Genomic DNA, 18,858 nt, shown 5'->3' with positions numbered 1-18,858 from the left:
TCATTTCACACAAAGTGGTACACCACGTGTCCCTATATAAATGGTGGATTATGTGTGTTAAAAAGTTAATAACTTAAAATTAAAAATTTCCACCACTTGCATAAAAACACGTGGTGTACCATCCGTATTCCTGTCACAACTAAAAGTTAGACTTGAGGCTCGAATCCCAGCAGCCACATCCACATTATTTTTTAAATTTTATTTCTTGGTCCTTATAAGAAATCATAAATAATAATAAATTATTATTATTAGTTTATATACCAAACGAACCTCAAATTCTGGTAGTTATTTATTTATTAAATTGCCATGTGTAGCATGGAAAGGTAAACATCATCTCCTACCACACCACTACTTTGTGTTCCTCTTCTTAGTTAAATTAATTAAATTAAAAATGCTTAAAACCATAACATTACGAGTTAATGAAATTTCTTTTTCTTGTCGGAACGAGTTGATTAATTATTTATTTAGTTAATTTTAGTAATTGACTGCAGAATGAGAAGCAGGATGTGCCACAAATGGACTACATAAGAGCAATTGCACTATATTATATTTAAAGTAATAAGAAGGCTTATTTATACTTATGCCCCGTAAAACTCAATATGAGTCTCTTCATGTAACTCAAAATGCATAACTTAACCCCGTAAAATTCAACTTAATTCTCACTTTGGCCCATGCCGTCAAAATCCGGTAACGATGGTTCTAAAGGAGAGGGAGAGGGGGTAAGGGGATTTATTCTTATTTTAAATAATTAAAACTTGAGTTTTAAATTAATTGTTATTATTTTTAACTTTCTTTTTCCAAATGGCACCCACATAGTATACTGTTCTGCAAAAAGTGAGTCTCATTTATGCCACATCACCAATTTTAACGGAATAGACATTACACTATGGACAAAGTGAAAATAAGTTGAGTTTATAGAAAATTAAGTGACATAACACGAGTTATATTAAGAAAAATAAGACTCGTATTGAGTTTAAGAGCGTAGACATAAGTAGGCCTAATACGAAAAAGCATTAGGGTTTAAACTTTAAGTTTAAAACATAATGAACACAGCAGGGATTAAAGCTTTATTCCACAACATATATAGGGCCACATCGATATTTTTTATATGATATGTTATTGGCAAAATCTCCCAGTTGAGAAAATTATGTTGCTTTTTTCTTGTTGGGGTTTTATTTTTAATTTATTAACATTTTGCTAGGTGGTGATCTGATTAATTATTTAATTAATTGCTGGCGTATGGACCTAATATTCTTTGGTTAAATTTTTTGAATACTTGTGCACGTACGTAATCAACTTTTAATTAGGTTTGGAACCAATAATGATCCACCAGCACACTATTGTCCAAACCATAAGTAGATCAAATTACATTTAAGGAAACCACTTTTCTACGTTCAAACTACTTTCGACTTCTCATCCAAACCCACACACAAACAAACGATATAAAAAGAAACTGCTATCAACTCACGCAATTATATAATGGTAATGATCATGGGAAGGTAAGTAATTTTGTAGTGAAAAATAGATAAAAATTGCTCCTAGGATAATGTATTGTAGGGACGGATCGTGACATCACTTTTTTACACAACTTTTGACATATGTTTTTGTAGAGCTCACTTCGTAATGTATTCAACGATCTGAACCGTTTATCTTTTAGGTCTTCCCTAAAAAATTATGTCTACCAAAAATCATCAACTCTAAAACCATATGATCATTGGATTAAGATGTATGGTTTCTTTGTAGAACCGTATTCGTCAATTTTTTTCACTACATATAAATGTCTTAATGATATTGGATTTGTCTAACTTTTTGTAAGGACGATCTATTAATGATGTTCTAAAAAATAATCAGTTCAGATCATTAAAATACAATACAGAGTGGACCTCATAAAAATGTGTGTCAAAAGTTATATAAAAAAGTGGTGAACGGATTCTTCCCCATATATCATATGATGAGGTTTACGGTTTTCTCCAACGAAATAGATTTTGTGGGATTAGGTGCATGGTTTAAATGACCGGTTAATGATCACAATATAGTCAGTTAACTGGACATTCGCATCCCACAACTACACGCAAGATTTGTCTATATTGAAAAACTCTTACTGATAGATCAGTTTAATATAAATTGATTTTATAGAACGATAATCAAAATTGAACTCTAACTAACTTCTAATTTACTTGCAAATTTTTTTCTAATGTTATAAAGAACTTGGATGTTAGAGAAATCTCAAGTTCGATTTTCCATCCTCAGTTTAGAAAACCATTGAAAGGATGATCCAAATATAAAAAAAATGTTGTTGTATTGAGTTTGTTGTCATCCACTGATGATGAAGGTGGCCTTTACACATGTTTTATAAACGATGAGTTTGGTGGAGATATCATCACGTTTAGATTCCGGTTGATCAAGTCCTTATAGCATCCACTCATTATTTCAGATTATGTCAGATTATGAGCAAAATAATGTGGGCACACAGATCGTTCAGACATTGTTTTATTTTTCCCTGTGATTCTTACATCACAATATATGTAATTGCTTTTAAGGATTTTTTGGTGTTTAAATTATATTTGACTCTTTAATTTTAAATTAATACTCGATGAAATTTAAGAAGCTGATTGATTGTAAATTAAAATTATTTTGATTGATTTTGACCAAGATTTGTAAACTTAATTTGACCTGATACTGACTCTGAGTGTTTTATATCTTTGACAGTACTGTGTTGTATACATATTTCTCATTTAAAATTATGAAGGATTATGATTCTCTCTTATCCTCTTTTCATTCATTTTCATCTTCTCCTCTCACATTTTCTATACTGTGCATATAATGGATACATATTTCTCATTTAAAATTATGAAGGACTAAGATTCTCTCTCATCCTCTTTTTATTCATTTCCATTTCCTCTTCTCACATTTTATATTTTGTCTTTCTCTTTCTATAAAAAATTAATATAAGATGTGGACGTGACTTAATCGTGACCATTCAAATAGGAGGGGAGGGATGGAGAGGAAAAAAAAAGAGGGGAGAGAATCATACTCCAATTATGAAAGTCCTAACTCTTGATCAATCCAACATCACGATCAAGCTAGTTAGCTATTAGAATATGAGCATCGAACACAATATTAATGTTGATATCAATGCCAATGCACATTCAATTTTGTGTTTAAGAACTGTTGGCTTGATTCATAGTCGAGAATTTAGATAACGAACATGATTTGGATCCTCTATCTTTTTTCTTTATTATTATTATTATTATTATTATTATCATCATCATCATCAATAGAGAAAGTTTAGAGAGAAATTTGAACCCGAAACTTCTTTCTTGACCAAGAGCTAGCTAGTAAATCAACATGACCATGTACTAACATCTAAAGATCATCACATATAAGAGAGAGATTTTGTTGTTTGAAACAACACAAGAATCTTCCACCGACAAAAGTTGAACTCATGACCTTCACTAACAAAACAAAAACTAAACGCTTTTAAAACGAAATGATCGTTGATAAAGCGAGGTTTTGTTTTGCCGGACACTTTTATTTTCAGCTAGAACCCTTGTATAAGTGTTTTTAGAGACACTAAACTAATGTCCACAATTAATTAACGTCTTCTGTTAAAGTTAATACAAATATCAGTTTGCAATTAAATTATTAATTATGAAACAAAGAATGGGTCAACCTTTGCCACATGTCTCGAATAATATTGTTCCATACTAATTAAACAAAATAAATTAGAATTATTAGATGATTTGATTTCATGGCCTCCAACTAAGCTTGATTACCACACCATCACCACCACCCACACCCAGTTTTGGGCGCACGTAATTTTCGCTTGTTTTTATTTATCTTCCAACCAATCTCTTTCTCTTCCTTCATATATTCATCACCTTCCACACCATTCTCTCTTGTTCTATGAATGATTTTCTTATAACTCTTCCTTCAACTTTGGCTTCAATCAAGGTACGTTTTTCTTTTTGTTCCTACAAATTTACTCTTTCTTACGCCATATGCTTTTGCTTTTGTTTTTGCTTGCAATTTGGGTTTTTAGATTGTGGAAGAAACTTTGTGAATGTTGACTCTATAATATGTTTTCAATTATCGATATTGTATTTGTTTGGTAACTAGGGTTGAGCAAGATGAATCAAAAGTCGCACCTGTTTTATAAACAAGCTAATTTGTTTGGTTTTAGGAACGGACCCAGAATTTCGAAGTCGACTGAGCTAAATTTATCTTACCGACATTGTCGTGGGTTAGAATTTAGAAGGGCTTAGTTGATTAGGGTGAGACCGGCTATTTTCAATTGATGACTGGGCTATTAGAAGATGGGATCATGATTTGGTTCTTAGAACTTAGAAGCCCCTACTTGCTAATTTTAGAAGGAAAAAAAAAAAAAACCTCGTCGGGGTTATAGCCCATATAAGTTTCTAATGGATCCGTGCATGTTTGGTAGTCAGAGTTGATCATTATTTTGATAGATCTCATGTGTTTGTATTAGTGTTTGGGGCAATATTTTCAATTAGTTTACCATTTATAAGATCCAAGGTCCTAAAACAAACCAACCAAAACCCACTTAGGATTTGCTTAGGTAACCGAATTAGGTATGGTTTCTACATGAAATGATAATACATGTGCCGGATACACAAGACATGTGATTGCTTTAACAAACAAAAGAAGGAAAAGAAGTCATTTATAAGAAAAGAATATGGACCTAAGAAAAATGGATGACAAACAAGAATGGAAGAATCTAGAAAGACTCGTTAGCCCCCTCACTTAGCCCGTTCTCTCTTAACAAATGAATACATTATTATTGTGATATCTTATGTTAAGGATGCATCATCATCGTAATTTCTTATATCGTGCTAATAATATAACGTTATATAATCATCAATATTGAACACGGTGACAATGTACTAGTGCAAATAATTGCTCTCCAGTAGAAGATGGGAGTGGGACCCACCTAAATTTATCCCATTGGTAAGGTTTACATATGGACCCGGCCTTAGTCAAGCCTTCCTCCCCATGAAAGGTCAAGTGCTTAGATTCGTATTGCTGCATTAGGATTTGGTGCAGACTTAGGTGAGCCTGAATTGCAGGTTTATTTGCTGTGTGGATCACAACAATAAATCACATTAAACTTGGAAGGGGGTGATGGGCCACTCAGGCCCACTTCTATCTTGATTTTATTCGTATGTTTTAATTCAATCTGACATACCTAGTCTGTATCTGGTTTACGATTTTTTTTATAGAAAAACTACCGAAAACTTCATATAAATAAATAATAATAATAATAATTTTAATGAAAAAATGACAAATAAATGTGTAGTGAATAGTACTAAAAAAAAGGTAAAATATGATTTTTCGTTAAAAATGAACCGTATAAAAAATGTTCGGTCAAAAACTTCCTCTCTTTTTTTCCTGTTATTTCTGGACCGTGATTTGATATGAATGGTTTTAGGATCCGACGTGTATCTTCTTTGTAATGTTTATCGTCTTAATACTCATTTCTAACTTGTGTTTTCTTTAGATGATGCAGGGATATAGTAGGCATCTGAAACTTCTCATCTCTTTCGATATATCTGTAAATTGAACTGTCGATCTTTAAATTCTTGTATATATGGCAACAAGATCTAAAGATAGCAGCCCTGCTCCAGGGAGGGAGAATAAGATTACATCACCATCATCAACCACCAAAAGGCTCACCAAGTCCCAAACGACAATCACTGAAAAATTCTCTTCAACCTCATCAGCAAAACAAGTCCCAAACTATCTCAGGCCGACGTTAAGCGCCTCGAGGCACGAAAACTCGCTGAGGTCATTGTCCGCTGGAGCCAAAAAACATGGCTCTGAAGATCATGCAGCGTCTCAAAAACCTACATTGAATAGAAGAAGATCTTTTGACAAGCCAGCATCACCTTCTAGGCTTCGGAAGGCATTGGTCTCCCCGGGAAGGGAAGCGTCACTGCGATCGTCGTCAATTTCAGCAAAAACCTCATCTAATGCTCCGAGGCCAAGAATAGAGAGGACAAAATCGAGCACTTCTGGGGCTGGAAGGCCGCAGCTTTTGCATGCAAAGAGTGTGAAGAAGAGCAGCGGAAGCAGTTCGGTTAAGAAGGAGAGTTCATCAGGTTCAACAAGAGCTCCGAAAAGTGAGGACATAAAACATACAATTAATCTCGAAGCTCATTTAGATGCTATAGAGTCTTTCGAACATCATGAGGTTGAAGAGGTATGTAAGATCTCGAGTGAGGAGCATGATAAAGTGATTCTTCCGGATCCGAAAGGCGAGGAGATTGAACACGCTGGTGATCACGACGCTGGCGTTTCTGATGCTGAAGGGAATAGCGGCGAGGATGAGAAGGTGAAGGCTAGTGAGGGTGTAAATTCTAATGCGGAGGAATTGAAGGAAAATGTGGAGGAAAGAAGCGAAGAAAGCAGAAGTGTATTGACCGAAAAAGAGGAGAAGCAGGCAGATAATGACCAACAAGATGGGGAAGAGAAGGAGAAAAAAATTGATGAAAGCGGCGAGGCAAAGGCGGAAGAGGGTTTGAGAAGTGAAGATCAGGAAACAAAAGTTGAGGTGAAAGAAGAAAAGGAGAAGGAGAGTGAAAGTAAAGAAGAAAATACAAGGGAGGAAAGCAAAAATGTTGAGGAAAAGGCATTGGATGAGAAGGAAAGGGGAGAAGTTGTGGACGGCGGAGTTGAAGAAGCAAAGCCGCAAAAGGCTGCTGAGGTGGAGTCAGAGGAAGCGCCGAAGCAGCGGCAAGCGAGCGAGGGATCATCACAAGGAGGAGGGAGGAAGGACACAGTTCCTGCATACAATGATGTGATTGAGGAGACTACAAACAAGTTGATGGAGAAAAGGAAGAACAAGGTGAAGGCATTAGTTGGGGCATTTGAGACTGTCATAGATTACGAATCCAAATGATAAACCCTAATTCATAAATTTTGTGCTGTAAAAATCTGTGTATATTTGGCACATACATTGACATATTCTGTGGTGAAGTGAGCCTAAAAGATTTGAGAGAAAAAAAAAAGTTGGATTGGACTGAAACGCAGAAAGATGGGGAGGGTGTAATTGGGACATTTTTATTTTCCCTGCAGGAATTTGTTCATATTACCAGTGTAAGATGTACCATACATTTGTAAATAAATTATGCTCTATTTTTAGTCGTTTACCTGATTTTTCTGTGTCCGTTTTCACTCCCCTAAATATTGGTGTAACGTTACGCTTCTTCTGAAAGCATATTTAAAAGTGTAACTATGATTAGAATCTATGCATTTTAATATCTACACCTTTGATGTAAAACTTATTTCATTTCCAAAATTGTTGCACAAAACACTTTGAATAACTAGTGAGTGCCGGCAAGGTGTCGTTCGGAAAATGGAATGTATACATCGATCATGATTAATATGAAATGATCAACAAAATTGTAAGAAAGAATGTGCAAATTATTCACAGATAAGTAATTGTATATATGATTTGTAAATATATGATATCAACAACGTCAATATTCAAATTAAGAACAAAAAAAATCCCAACAAGAACAAATAAATGAATGAATGAGAAAAGAATTTTTCTATATATAAATATATTTTCTTGGTGCCTAATATAGGCCAGGTCACCCTTCTGTCTCAAACTAGCTAATACCCTCTAAAAACTCTCTTCTCTGCAGTACCTTAGCTGCAAAGAAACCTGCCTCTCAAACATCAGCTGCCGGCGAAAATTTGCTATAAAAACATCAGCCCTGCGATTGACATCATCGTCATCGTGATCATCCGAATCCTGATCCCTCGGACGATCATGGGTCCTCGTGCTTTGAACCCTTCTCAAACCGCGCTGATTCCCATGAGTATTTTCGTCTTCAATGTAGCTGTAAAGCCCCAACCGGTCATTGAAGCTCAAACAATGCCGAGTAGAAGCTCGAGAAGCGCAACCAAGGATCGAAGCTAACCGCAATCGGTTTAATTTGAAGCTGAGTAAAATCAGGTTGATTTTCTTCACCGCCCTCTTGAGGTGGTGGCTTACGAGTGACAAGGTTTCCCTAGCCATTGCTAGCTAATGCTGTTGAAGTGAGAAACTGAAGAGAAATGCGAGCTTGGTTTTATAGGCAAGTGAGGGAATATTCTTGAGCAAGCTAACTGCTAAGGTGGTCACTTTAAAGCGTGTTGGGAAACTTCTTCGGCGCGTTTAAACGAGCTTACAGCTATTTTTTTATTTATTTATTTTTTGTTTGAATTTTCAGTGGGGAATTACAGCTATGTAATTTGTGCGTGAGTTACGTGGGAAGTGTGACAGAGCTTGTGTTGTTCTTTTTGGTTGCTTGCTAATTAAGCAGAAGAAAATGATTGTCGTGGGGCCCACAACTTTGCTAATTAGGTCTTGCACTACAAGAAATCGAAGGTTTATGTTGGCTAAAGCCCAACTCGCCATCACTTAACGGCTCTTATTCTGAAGCTTTTAATACAAAAATATATTTACATTGAGGTGGTAATGGAATAAGTTGGCATTGAATTTGCTATATACATGATTCGAATTTAAAACTTATAAGCTCTTATTTTAACGTTAAAACAAGAAGATTGAATTGCACTTGAAATCTGAAATAATTAACTCTTCAAATTGGGGACTAAGAGTGGTATAGAGTTAATAAACAAAATAGCCAGGTTAGATGAGTCTGTTTTTGCTCACCCCTTTAATCTACTGTGGCTTTGAGTTTTTCACTCACAATAACGTTTTACACTAGCAATAACATTTTTTTTTTAACAAAACAATAACGTTATTTATACACACTTTTTGATATACTCCCTAATACAAATGTATTTCAAATACAATGCACTTGCATTAGAGTGTCAATTTTGTGTCAAAATAACGTTGGTCCGTCTCGAAATCAATTCATATCTTCTCTAGGTTTTTAAAGTTTAAATGAGCCCCTTACTCCACCTCTACCAAGTTTTGTGCAAATCCCCTTTTAACTTTGCAAGACTCGTGCTTTTCAGGTTTGTTAAAAAGGCATTCGTGTCCTGTTTTTCTTTTAGTCATGTTTCCTTTTGTTTTCGCGTTTCTTGTGTTTACCAAAAAAAAGATAAAAACCAAACACGAGCACTTCCTTGAGCTGAAAGAAACACGAAAACATGAAGACATAAAAACAGAGCAGAAGAAAGACAAGTTCTAAGGTGCATCATAACTCAAGTTAATTGAATTGTACTTTAATGACAGAAACATTGCTACCGATTCTGGGGGCAATCTACAGCAGATTACGGAAATTATTCAGTACAAAACTGTATTGAAACCAAAGTGAATGTCATATGAATTTCCGTGATGAGTAAAGATGAACAAACTTCTGCTTATCAGGCTTTGCTACTACTGCTACAATTTCTCTCTAAAAAACCTGAAGAGAAACAAAACTCTGAAACACGGGGAGTAGCTGACCAAAACCGAGAACATCCCACGAGCTGGTTTAAGAGTTCTAAACTCAGGAGTTTGCGACCAATTGCTCGGGAACATCAACATGAGAGCTTCCTGCATCGACCTTTGCATCTACGACATCAGCTACTTGTTTGTCAGTTCCTTCCTCGATCTGTTTTAGTTTCTTCGACCAACCATACATCTGTCTCTTGACTTCCCTTTCGTCTATTTTTAGGCTTTTGAATCCTTGTTCCAAGTTGGCTTCGGCTTCAGCTTCAGGTTTATTAAAAGCAACCTGCTTGTGCCCAACATCTTCATATAATTTTTCAATTCTGGCTTTCCAGACAAATCCCATTTCCGTATCCATCTTCTGGTAAGGTGTTTTCAGAAAATACTCATCAATCCCACCTGCCTTGTCTATGCAACGGAGAGCATGGGTGGTGACTTTGACACGTATGTGGCGGTCTAGGATGTAACTGAAGAGCCGCTTCTCCTGCACATTTGGCTTCCATGTCCTCCTTGATCTGTCACCACCAACAAGAGAAAGTTCCCGTGGTTAATATAACCCATTCCCACAACTTGTTAAAAGAACCAAATCATTCAAAACTGCAGTCACATAAGTAAACCCTGTTCTCTAAATTGCAAAAATACACTTGGTTATGGTGGTTAATATAACCCATTCCCACAAATTATTAAAAGATTACACAACCAAATCGTTCAAAACTACATTGATCTACGTCAGTCCTGTTCTAATAACTCGAATACACTCAAAGAACCTGTATAGTAGGAAATGCTATGGCAAAATTCTTAAAGAAAACCCATGTAGACCCGGTGACAGCTGACCAATACGAAACTTTTACACTACTAATACTTGTCTGTCACTTGTCCAAATTATGCAAAATCCTTTATGAGAATGCACGATTTGCTCTTTCAACGGTCGAGCCAGATTGATCTCTAGCTACAATAGCTTTGAGAATACAACTTACGCAGCGAAAATGGTAACACAAACCCGCAAGTTCCATACTTTCAGCTTGATTATATATAATACCCACCTCAACCATTCTTTACTTCAAAGAAAATGTTTGAAACAACCCAGCTAAGAAAAATGAAATAAAATCAAAGTCACTGATCAAATCCAAAATTATAATTAACCAAACTTCATATAATTTTTACCATTTTATTTGTCATTGTAAAAAATTAGGGCATAATTTCAACATCAGAGCTAAAGCTTTAAATCTTTGGCATCAAAATTTTAAAAAATGAAAGAGATACTGAGGGAAAAAATATACGAACTTGTTGCCGCCGTCTTCGCTGATTTGGTTGCCGAACTGGATGTGGCGGCCGGCGTAGATGCCGCGCTTGGCCCGACCCATGATGATATTCGAATCGGGCATGCCTTTCTTCTTGAGCTCCTCTCTCAATCGGGTGGGTAGGGTTTTCCCTCCCATGGTGCCCTTCTTCTTCAGCTCCTCCTTCAGCCGCGGCGTTAGGGTTTTGTCGCCGAACTTCTTCATCACGCTCTTGATTGTCTCCTTCCCCCTCACCATCGCCATTTCTGATCTCACTGTGTCTTCGATTCCTAATTCCTAGGGTTTTGCAGTGACGATTGAGGGTTCAGTTCATCAACTTCATTTCCTATGTTTTCTGATATATCCAATGCGCTGCGTTTTGTGAAGATGGTTTCCAACTTTCCATCAACGGCTCTGATTATTTGTTTATTCCTTATTTATTAATTGAGAACGAATTACACGTGGCTCCACAACAATTTCTTCTCGAAACTTTTCGGGACAAATTCAAAACTTTATGCTTATGATCTGATGAGTTCATATTAAGAGACAAACAGTTTCGATTATAAGCATAAGATTATTTCATAATTTTGTGGAGCCAAGTATTGTCATTATACACAACGAGATTTGGAGACGTTCCTCGAAATGGGCCAAGATCTTTTCAATTCTGTCATTTTTCACTCTAAAATTTTATAATTGCATAAATTTAAACCATGCGCTATTTGAGGATCAAGTCATTTGTTAAATTAGTGATGTGGCTGTTATGAGATTCATTGGTGGTGATGTATAAAATCCGACCACCAAGTTTATGCCTAGTCTGATTCGCTTAATTCTTCATTTTCCACCCGATGTCGATTAGCTCCAGTTTTTTTTCCTCATCCTTACATATTTACTCATTTGAATGAATGCTACATTGATCACTACGATCATATATATATAACAAAAATTGAATTTACAAGGAGGAGGATACATATAGTTTCATGGTCTAACAGATTGTTACATGAGATTTCTACGTAAAGAAAGTCGACTCAGACCTGGCGTTTCGGATTCCGGTGACACTAGTTTACACAGTTGTTCGGCTGTAAAAACACCAGCAGCTCTCAAACTGGAAGCACTACCACCATATACTGAGCTATGGTTTATTACAATCACCATTTTATATCTATACTTCATGATCAGATCCACCACATGCCCGATTGACGTTCGAGTAGCAACACAAGGAGGCGGGCTTCTCATCATTGACGATAGAGGGGCGTTCATCTACACGATAGTATGCAAACTTGGATTAGCTCATAAAACATACAGCATGCAAACTTCGATACCAACCACCACGAGTTGATCTTGAAAATTTGGCAATTTAGCAGAACATAATCTATCAGATAATGGATTGTACGCTGCAGTATAGGATAGAAAACACTTTGGTTTTACCATCAATAAATACCTCTCGACAGTCTTCACGGTGCAATACACCAATGCAGCTACCCCAGTCATCTATGATGGGCACCACTGAATCCTTAAAGAAACGCATCACCACTTTGTTCAAGTCCAGGGTCCCATTAAGTGGCTGAGCTGCTTCAAAGGGCATCATGACACTTTCAATTGGTTCACTTGCCAATACCTAAATAGGAAAGGTGTAGGAAGATCAATCAGAAGTGACCAAAGATGTTGAACATAGACTACTAATAAGTCAGCCATTTGTTTCGATCAAGTTACACAAAATCCTCGTTCAGTAAGTCAACTAGCAATTCTTTGTCAGTCCAATCAAAAATTAAAAAAAGTATTGAATAAATAAATGATTATATCCAGTCACACTTCTTTCTACATAATTTGATCTTATACATTAAAGCCACTAACCATAGGTCCACTATCAAGCATCTTACAGCACTGATACCATACCCGACCATACATTTATGAAGGCATTAGGTTAGTACCTGAAGCGGTTATTTTTTTTACTATTTGAAAGGCCATAAGTATGTATGAAAACCTGAGGAAGTAGATAAGGACTCAATATCGATTTGGTGAATCCCAGCAAGGCCTCTATGCGGAGAGCCACCTGCAGTACAAAGGCATATTAAGGGGCTTTGACTCAGAACCAGAAAAATCAGAATGTAGTGGTAAGTATTGAAACCTAATACATGGCCTACTTAGCCATCTCACTTCAAACTGAAGTTTGTGAAATTAAAAGAAAGAAGTCCAAACAATCAAAATGACAATGTAGAGTATCCATCACAAATGAATGTCCATGTTAAACTTTTTTACTTCAGAAGTATTAATAGTTGTAGAAGTAAAGGGATTACCATGCCTCCTCGACTTGTCCATGATATCCTCTTCCACCTTGTAATAGTACTTGCGAGGTATTTTACAGCCAAATCTACCTGACAAAACAAAAGGATAGTTTATAACATTAAAATTGTCAAGACTAGTCAGTTTCCTTTGGCAAATCAAATGAAAAAGAATAGAGTTACATAGAAATTGAACTAGCGCATTACTTGATAAGTGTCATTCAGAGGGAAATAACTAAATGCAATTCTAATATCTCTGTGCAGTACCTGGATACTGAAGACAGCATCCAAATGCATCAAACACTATGAAGGTATATATTAATCAGCGATGGAAAGAGATGTATGCAGTAACACACCCCGTGCAGATGCCTGGAATGAGTTGATATAGTACCTGACCATCATTTAAAGCTGCCTCCATGAGTAGATGATCAGCTTCCTCTTGAACCATTGGGGAGATAGTTCCAGAAGTATCTCGCCACATGTGCTCATTTAGATTTTCAACGGTACTGTAATCTCCACTAACAGAAAATGCGCGCATGAAGGAAAGATAGAGGTGAGGTTTTGGTCGTAAATTTGGCTTTCCCCCAGCCCGCTTTAATATTTCTCCCAATATGCATAAAGCACCTAATTATCACAAACAAGAAATTAATCAGTAAAAGAGTGAGAATTGGTTTCAATTCCTAGCCCTTCAAACTCCAGCATCCTTCCAAAGTGGATAAACAAAAGGAACGTCCAGGCAATATGCAGCATACGTGGTGCAGTTGACTTATAATGAGAGTTCTACAACAACAACAACAACAAAGCCTTTTCCCACTAAGTGGGGTCGGCTATATAATGAGAGTTCTAATAGAGAAAATACAATGCAGTTACTTTCATGTCAACATAAGCATGCAAATATACAACTCAATTCAAACGGTATCTTTGGCACATTTTTTTTGTCACCATGATACCTTGTAGCCTTGACATTTGGCAGAAGGAAGGCATAATTTTTAGTTCGTGCTCATTTTTTTTGGTCAATTTTTCGTGCTTGTTATATGATTGAAAATTATGCAGCTTTTCTATGTGCAAGTGCGATTGAACTTTAAAATCATTAGGAAAATGCATAGATATGAACATCAACAATTTCGGATAACTGAAACTCCTTGTATTGCAAACTATTTTTCATGCACAACATACCTTTTATTGAGCCACAATTTAGCAAAGCATCAGCTGCTGCAGTGTATGCTGTTCGATCAATGAACAAACCAATATATGTTTTCATTTCCAATATGATCTTCTGAACTGAATTGATATCTTTGGAATCCCCAAATCCCTGCCAAAGGAAGACACAACAGACAAAACAAAGATCAAAATCTAAGGAGCAGACACGTTTAGACTTTAGAGGATATAGATGATATAAAAGAAAGTTTGGATTCATTGTGGCAGTAAAAATGCGAATACTTTAAACATGTCCTTAAATTCCATTAAAAAGTTACTGAAACAAAAATAACGGACCTTAAGTAATGTAGTGTAAGTGACCACATCTGGGAAAAGGTCACCATGGCTAAATTTCTGTGCTCCATCCTGAAAAAAGAACAGCATTTAGAACCTTAATATAGGCAACCAGCTAATACAATTAAAAATAATATACAGGCTCTAAACTAGCCTTTCATATAGCTTGGGACCTTCATTTCCTCAAAAAACTGCATTGCAATGTCCAACTTTCCAGCTTTTACACATGCAGATATCAGAGTATTATAGGTGAGCCTATCAGGCTTTAATCCTAGACGTAATATCTCGTTGTGCATGGTTATTGCACCCTGAGGAAGGCCTGCATTGATATATCCCTGAAAATTAGGAGCAGAAACCACTTAAGAAACAACATTGATTAACTAAAACAACAAAGTTTAGGATCGTACATACACACAACACTGTCTGTAGCTTAACTGTAAAGCTCAGTCTTTGAAAAGCAAAAGAAAATTCATACTTTAATTTGTCAAATCTCTTAAAGAACTATACATAGGTCAGTGCGGAACCTTCATTAGTAAGTTGTAGATTCTGACTGTAAGACTGCCACCTTCGCGAAGGAGAAAACCATAGTGATGAAGAAGCCCATTAGAGCGGCGTAAATCTCCTGCGCTACACCAATAAGCAAACGGCGGATGCATCTCTATGATCAACTAATATTGTGTAGTATAACAACACTATAATAGTAATAAAAATGTATGCAGAATTACGGATCATCTTCCAACTGGGTACTAGGGTTATAAAGCATTAGAAAACACTGTGAACATACAATAACACATAGTAAAGCACTAGCTTTATAAAGCATTGGAAAACATTTTGTTATTCTTCGAAATCGTAATTCAGACCTGCTTCAACTAGAGCATTGAGCAGACCAAGAACAAGAGGTGCTGACAATTTCGGACTTCCCACTGCAGTGCCTCGCTCCACAGATTCAAGTACATAAAATGCTTCATCAATTCTCCGTGCCGCGCCCAAACCCTGTACAACAAAACCCCCAAACTCTCTCATACCTATATCTCTAAAACAAAATTTGAAAAGAACCCAAAAGAGTACCTTTAAGATGGTTCCATATGTGATAGTATCAACGCCACAGCTTCCTGGCTCAGCCATTTCGTCGAACAACATGAGTGCAGAGTCAATATCGCCGCAATGTACACAAGCCTCCACGACCGCATTCATCACAACCGTGTTCAGCTTCCCGAATCGTTCTTTAGCGACCTCTATCTCCTCCATTATCTGGTGAAGCTGTCTCCGGCGGGTGAGCTGGACAACGCGGGAGGTGAGTCGCCGGAGATTGGGTTTGCGGGGAGGGGAGGTGCTGATTCGACGACGTCGTAATGGGTAGGAAGAACAGACGGCGAAGGAGGCCGAGAAGGTTTGCATTGTTTTTGGTGGTGGTGGGGAGGCTCAGAGCCAGCCATCGGCCATGGATGCCTCTCTCTTCTATCTCTACAGATAATGTCAGTCGGACTCAGAGACGGAAAGTGTTGGGGAGGTGTTAGATTATTGGCGGGTAAATTAATTGTGGACTGTTTTGGGCTTTTACAGGTCCAAGGCCCACCATGGCCCAAAATATATATTGGAGAGAATTGATGTTTGTTTTTCTTTTATCGATTAAATATTAAACGCAACACTTCGTTTCCATTTTAATATTGAACATATTTTTACACTTAGGTTGTAAACTTGTAATACAGGTGAAGAATCGAATCAATATTATAAAAGGAATGTAGCCCAACTTGTATCAAAAGAAAAAAAAAATCAATTTTCTACAAAGGCATTAAAACGATAAATCTAGCTAATAAGTTGTGATCTAATCTAAATTTTTTTGTGACTGACTGGTATTACAGTTTAGTGGTATCATTTTCTACACATATAAGTGAGAGGTTTCTATTGTACTAAAAAACAATTACGTAAGTGGTATTATTTCACGTGTTATAATGAGTATGACATTGTCCAATTTTTATACTATATTAAGAAAAACAAATATGTCTATCATAATTCTTTGATATATGTTTTGAATACATACATACATATATATATACATACATATATATATATACATACATATATATATATATATATATATATATATATATATATATATATATTTAGCACGTAAATCTCCTTCCATAAACACCAAGAGGCAAGGACTCACCTTGGTTCTCCTTCTTCTTCTTTATTTATTTTATACCTTCTATTTATTTAATATGTTTGTAGGATTGGTTTATGCATGTTTTATATATTGTTGCATATAATATAGGTACAAAGAATTCCACATATATTCAATTACGTACTTGAGAAATTGGTAGCTTACTTCCTGGACAGAGGTTTGTATGTTTTGTTCATATTTACATTTATTGAAATTGAACTCAAATGAATTTGGTTGCGTGTTTTTTTCTGTTTGAAGTTGAACTGAATCAAATTTGGTGGCGTCCTGTTATCCCTGTAATCGTATAAGTTGTGGAAGGCGTAGTAATCACTTGCAAGTGTTGCTCCTGGGTTCCTATGCTTCAGATTCCTCCTGACATTTTCTTTGATTGGATTCCCATATCTATTTTACCGACGGGTTATATGGAGTTGTAAAACATTCGTCGCTAGTATCTAATGTTCTTATTCCCGTACGTATTTCGATCCCGAAAAGCACTTTCGAATTTGCAGAGATAACTAAAGTGCTTTGTTTTTTGTTTTTGACATAGGCTCTCAATATATAGTACTAGCAGCGGGCTGCGGTTGCAGCGCTGTTAATTTTATGGCCAACGTTGGGAATGCTGGACCATCACAAAAACGTGTATGTGGATCACAACCCTTGCAGTAGCAGCACAAGTAGTTGCCCTAATTTTGGTATTCATTTTCTTCTTGGTTCCGTCATGGAACTTCCATGCGTCTCCTCTTTTCATCCTTCTTCTGGAGCTTCTCAATCAAAGACTTTGAAGAAGATTCAAATCATAAAAAATTCACAAGCAAAGTAGTACCTGCATCTCTTGTAACAAGCAAAGTAGTACCGATCATTTTGAGCTTTTTAATGCGTATTTTACCCCTATAAGAAAAGGTGACACATTAGTTAAAGTAATTAATCCGATCCCCACAGCTACTCAGCCATTCAGGGAACGTGTGAATATGATTATTTGCATGAGTATGAGATGGATATGGAGAAACTCAAATTTTCTATCGTGGTTATGAATATGATTTTTATCAAACGGGACCTACAGTGACGTGGTTATGAATGATTTTTACCAATAGGGGCTTTGCCCTATTGTATATTGATCTCTCTAATCAATCAGACAGCCAGTGGAGGTCTTGCCAGCCATCGTCCATGGAATATGAATCTCTCTATTCAGTCAGAGACTGAAGCTGAAGCTTGTGAGCTGTTAGCTTATTGGTTGGTTAAATTAATGGTGTCTGTTATGGGCATATAGATTACTGGAGTCCCAAATTATTCGGTTAGACAACATACACACTTTTTTCGGATAATCCTTATTTTTACCTTTCACATATTGTTCATTGATTTTTTTCAGTTCCTTTGATCCGATAGTTAGAAGTTGAGAATGATGTGTGAGAAGTAAAAGTAAGTATGTGGATAGCATCACCTTTTTTATTTTATTCGAGCAATGTTGTAACCTAGTCTAAGTATTCGAATTTAAGTACTAAGAGGGAGCAGAAAAAGTTGAAATTACTTATCGGTAGAACATCACCTTTGGATTCTTCTAAGAATATATTTTAGGACGCATATGGATCTTTTTATTAAATCACCGTGCTTCTATGTTACGCTTCCAGTAAAAGTGATAATAATTAAGTAGAAGCTCTTCTATAGTGAAAGCTTAACTATTTAAATCGTGATTTTTTGCTCTTATTAGACTGTATGATATATTACATTGTAAAGATTATAAATCTTCAAATATAGACCACTCGTTTAGATAATTTACACACATGATCGATGATTCAGATTGACAAACATGATATCGTCATTCAGAATAGATAAGTGTAAAGAAAATGCAAATGGGTTGAAACACAATATAAATGTGTATTGTGTGTGTACATAAGGAGTTGAAAAAGTGGACTAATTAAGCTTGTGAAACAAAAAGCTACCTTTTAGCTGAAAACATGTATATATAAAGGTAGGCATGCATATCTTCATTTTCTTTATTGCTAAAGTGATATTCTCATTTGCATAAACTACGCCTTTAACCGTTTTTTTTTCAACACTGTTTCGATTCATAGGCGCCATCCAACTTTTTTTTGTTTATAGTACATACCTAGAAAAAACTGCACATCATAATTTACTTTTTGAGTTTCATGCTCATCCCACCATTTAAGGTAAAAGCAACTTTTCTACTTTCCACACGAGAAAGGGCAACATGAAATGGGCGATGTTGGGGAAAGATTTAGT

General features: G+C 36.1%; 4 protein-coding genes across 5 annotated transcripts; 1 reads left to right on the top strand and 3 right to left on the bottom strand.

Annotated features, from left to right (window-relative positions):
* The first annotated feature begins 3,815 nt into the window (after window positions 1–3,815).
* LOC103410765 (uncharacterized) lies at window positions 3,816–7,174 on the top strand. Of its 2 annotated transcripts, none has more exons than XM_008349433.4 (2): window positions 3,816–3,954; window positions 5,519–7,174. In XM_008349433.4, the coding sequence occupies exon 2, from the start codon at window positions 5,609–5,611 to the stop codon at window positions 6,917–6,919; it is 1,311 nt and encodes a 436-aa protein (XP_008347655.3). In that variant the 5' UTR covers window positions 3,816–3,954; window positions 5,519–5,608; the 3' UTR covers window positions 6,920–7,174. The 2 variants fall into 2 exon arrangements, with proteins under 2 accessions (XP_008347655.3, XP_008347656.3); XM_008349434.4 differs by having other exon boundaries at window positions 3,841–3,954; window positions 5,528–7,174.
* Window positions 7,175–7,645: 471 nt separating this feature from the next.
* On the bottom strand, window positions 7,646–8,044 carry LOC103410803 (uncharacterized). Its single transcript, XM_008349467.3, has one exon. The coding sequence runs from the start codon at window positions 8,042–8,044 to the stop codon at window positions 7,646–7,648; it is 399 nt and encodes a 132-aa protein (XP_008347689.3).
* Window positions 8,045–9,166: 1,122 nt separating this feature from the next.
* LOC103410763 (large ribosomal subunit protein bL28m-like) lies at window positions 9,167–11,099 on the bottom strand. Its single transcript, XM_008349431.4, has 2 exons — window positions 10,691–11,099; window positions 9,167–9,921 (listed from the first exon to the last, which is right to left on the bottom strand). Exons 1-2 carry the CDS (start codon window positions 10,948–10,950, stop codon window positions 9,465–9,467), a joined length of 717 nt encoding a protein of 238 aa, XP_008347653.3. The 5' UTR covers window positions 10,951–11,099; the 3' UTR covers window positions 9,167–9,464.
* A 486-nt stretch (window positions 11,100–11,585) lies between these two features.
* On the bottom strand, window positions 11,586–15,970 carry LOC103410762 (pentatricopeptide repeat-containing protein At5g10690). Its single transcript, XM_008349430.4, has 11 exons — window positions 15,525–15,970; window positions 15,317–15,449; window positions 14,981–15,078; window positions 14,630–14,791; window positions 14,460–14,528; window positions 14,142–14,277; window positions 13,357–13,589; window positions 12,981–13,058; window positions 12,668–12,736; window positions 12,125–12,301; window positions 11,586–11,943 (listed from the first exon to the last, which is right to left on the bottom strand). Exons 1-11 carry the CDS (start codon window positions 15,852–15,854, stop codon window positions 11,680–11,682), a joined length of 1,749 nt encoding a protein of 582 aa, XP_008347652.3. The 5' UTR covers window positions 15,855–15,970; the 3' UTR covers window positions 11,586–11,679.
* Between the last annotated feature and the right edge of the window lie 2,888 nt (window positions 15,971–18,858).

This window comes from Malus domestica, chromosome 08, assembly GCF_042453785.1.
Source record: "Malus domestica chromosome 08, GDT2T_hap1".
NCBI lineage: Eukaryota > Viridiplantae > Streptophyta > Magnoliopsida > Rosales > Rosaceae > Malus > Malus domestica.
This window is presented reverse-complemented; position numbering and strand designations above follow the sequence as displayed.

Excerpts from the sequence above, each read along its gene's own strand:
- LOC103410765 (XM_008349433.4), top strand. The coding sequence starts at position 5,609 with ATGGCAACAAGATCTAAAGATAGCAGCCCTGCTCCAGGGAGGGAGAAT.
- LOC103410763 (XM_008349431.4), bottom strand. The coding sequence starts at position 10,950 with ATGGCGATGGTGAGGGGGAAGGAGACAATCAAGAGCGTGATGAAGAAG. Across the intron at positions 9,922-10,690 it reads AGCGAAGACGGCGGCAACAA|ATCAAGGAGGACATGGAAGC; the intron begins GTTCGTATATTT and ends TGGTGGTGACAG.
- LOC103410803 (XM_008349467.3), bottom strand. The coding sequence starts at position 8,044 with ATGGCTAGGGAAACCTTGTCACTCGTAAGCCACCACCTCAAGAGGGCG.
- LOC103410762 (XM_008349430.4), bottom strand. The coding sequence starts at position 15,854 with ATGCAAACCTTCTCGGCCTCCTTCGCCGTCTGTTCTTCCTACCCATTA. Across the intron at positions 14,278-14,459 it reads CTTACACTACATTACTTAAG|GGATTTGGGGATTCCAAAGA; the intron begins GTCCGTTATTTT and ends TTCCTTTGGCAG. Across the intron at positions 12,302-12,667 it reads GTCCTTATCTACTTCCTCAG|GTATTGGCAAGTGAACCAAT; the intron begins GTTTTCATACAT and ends TTTCCTATTTAG.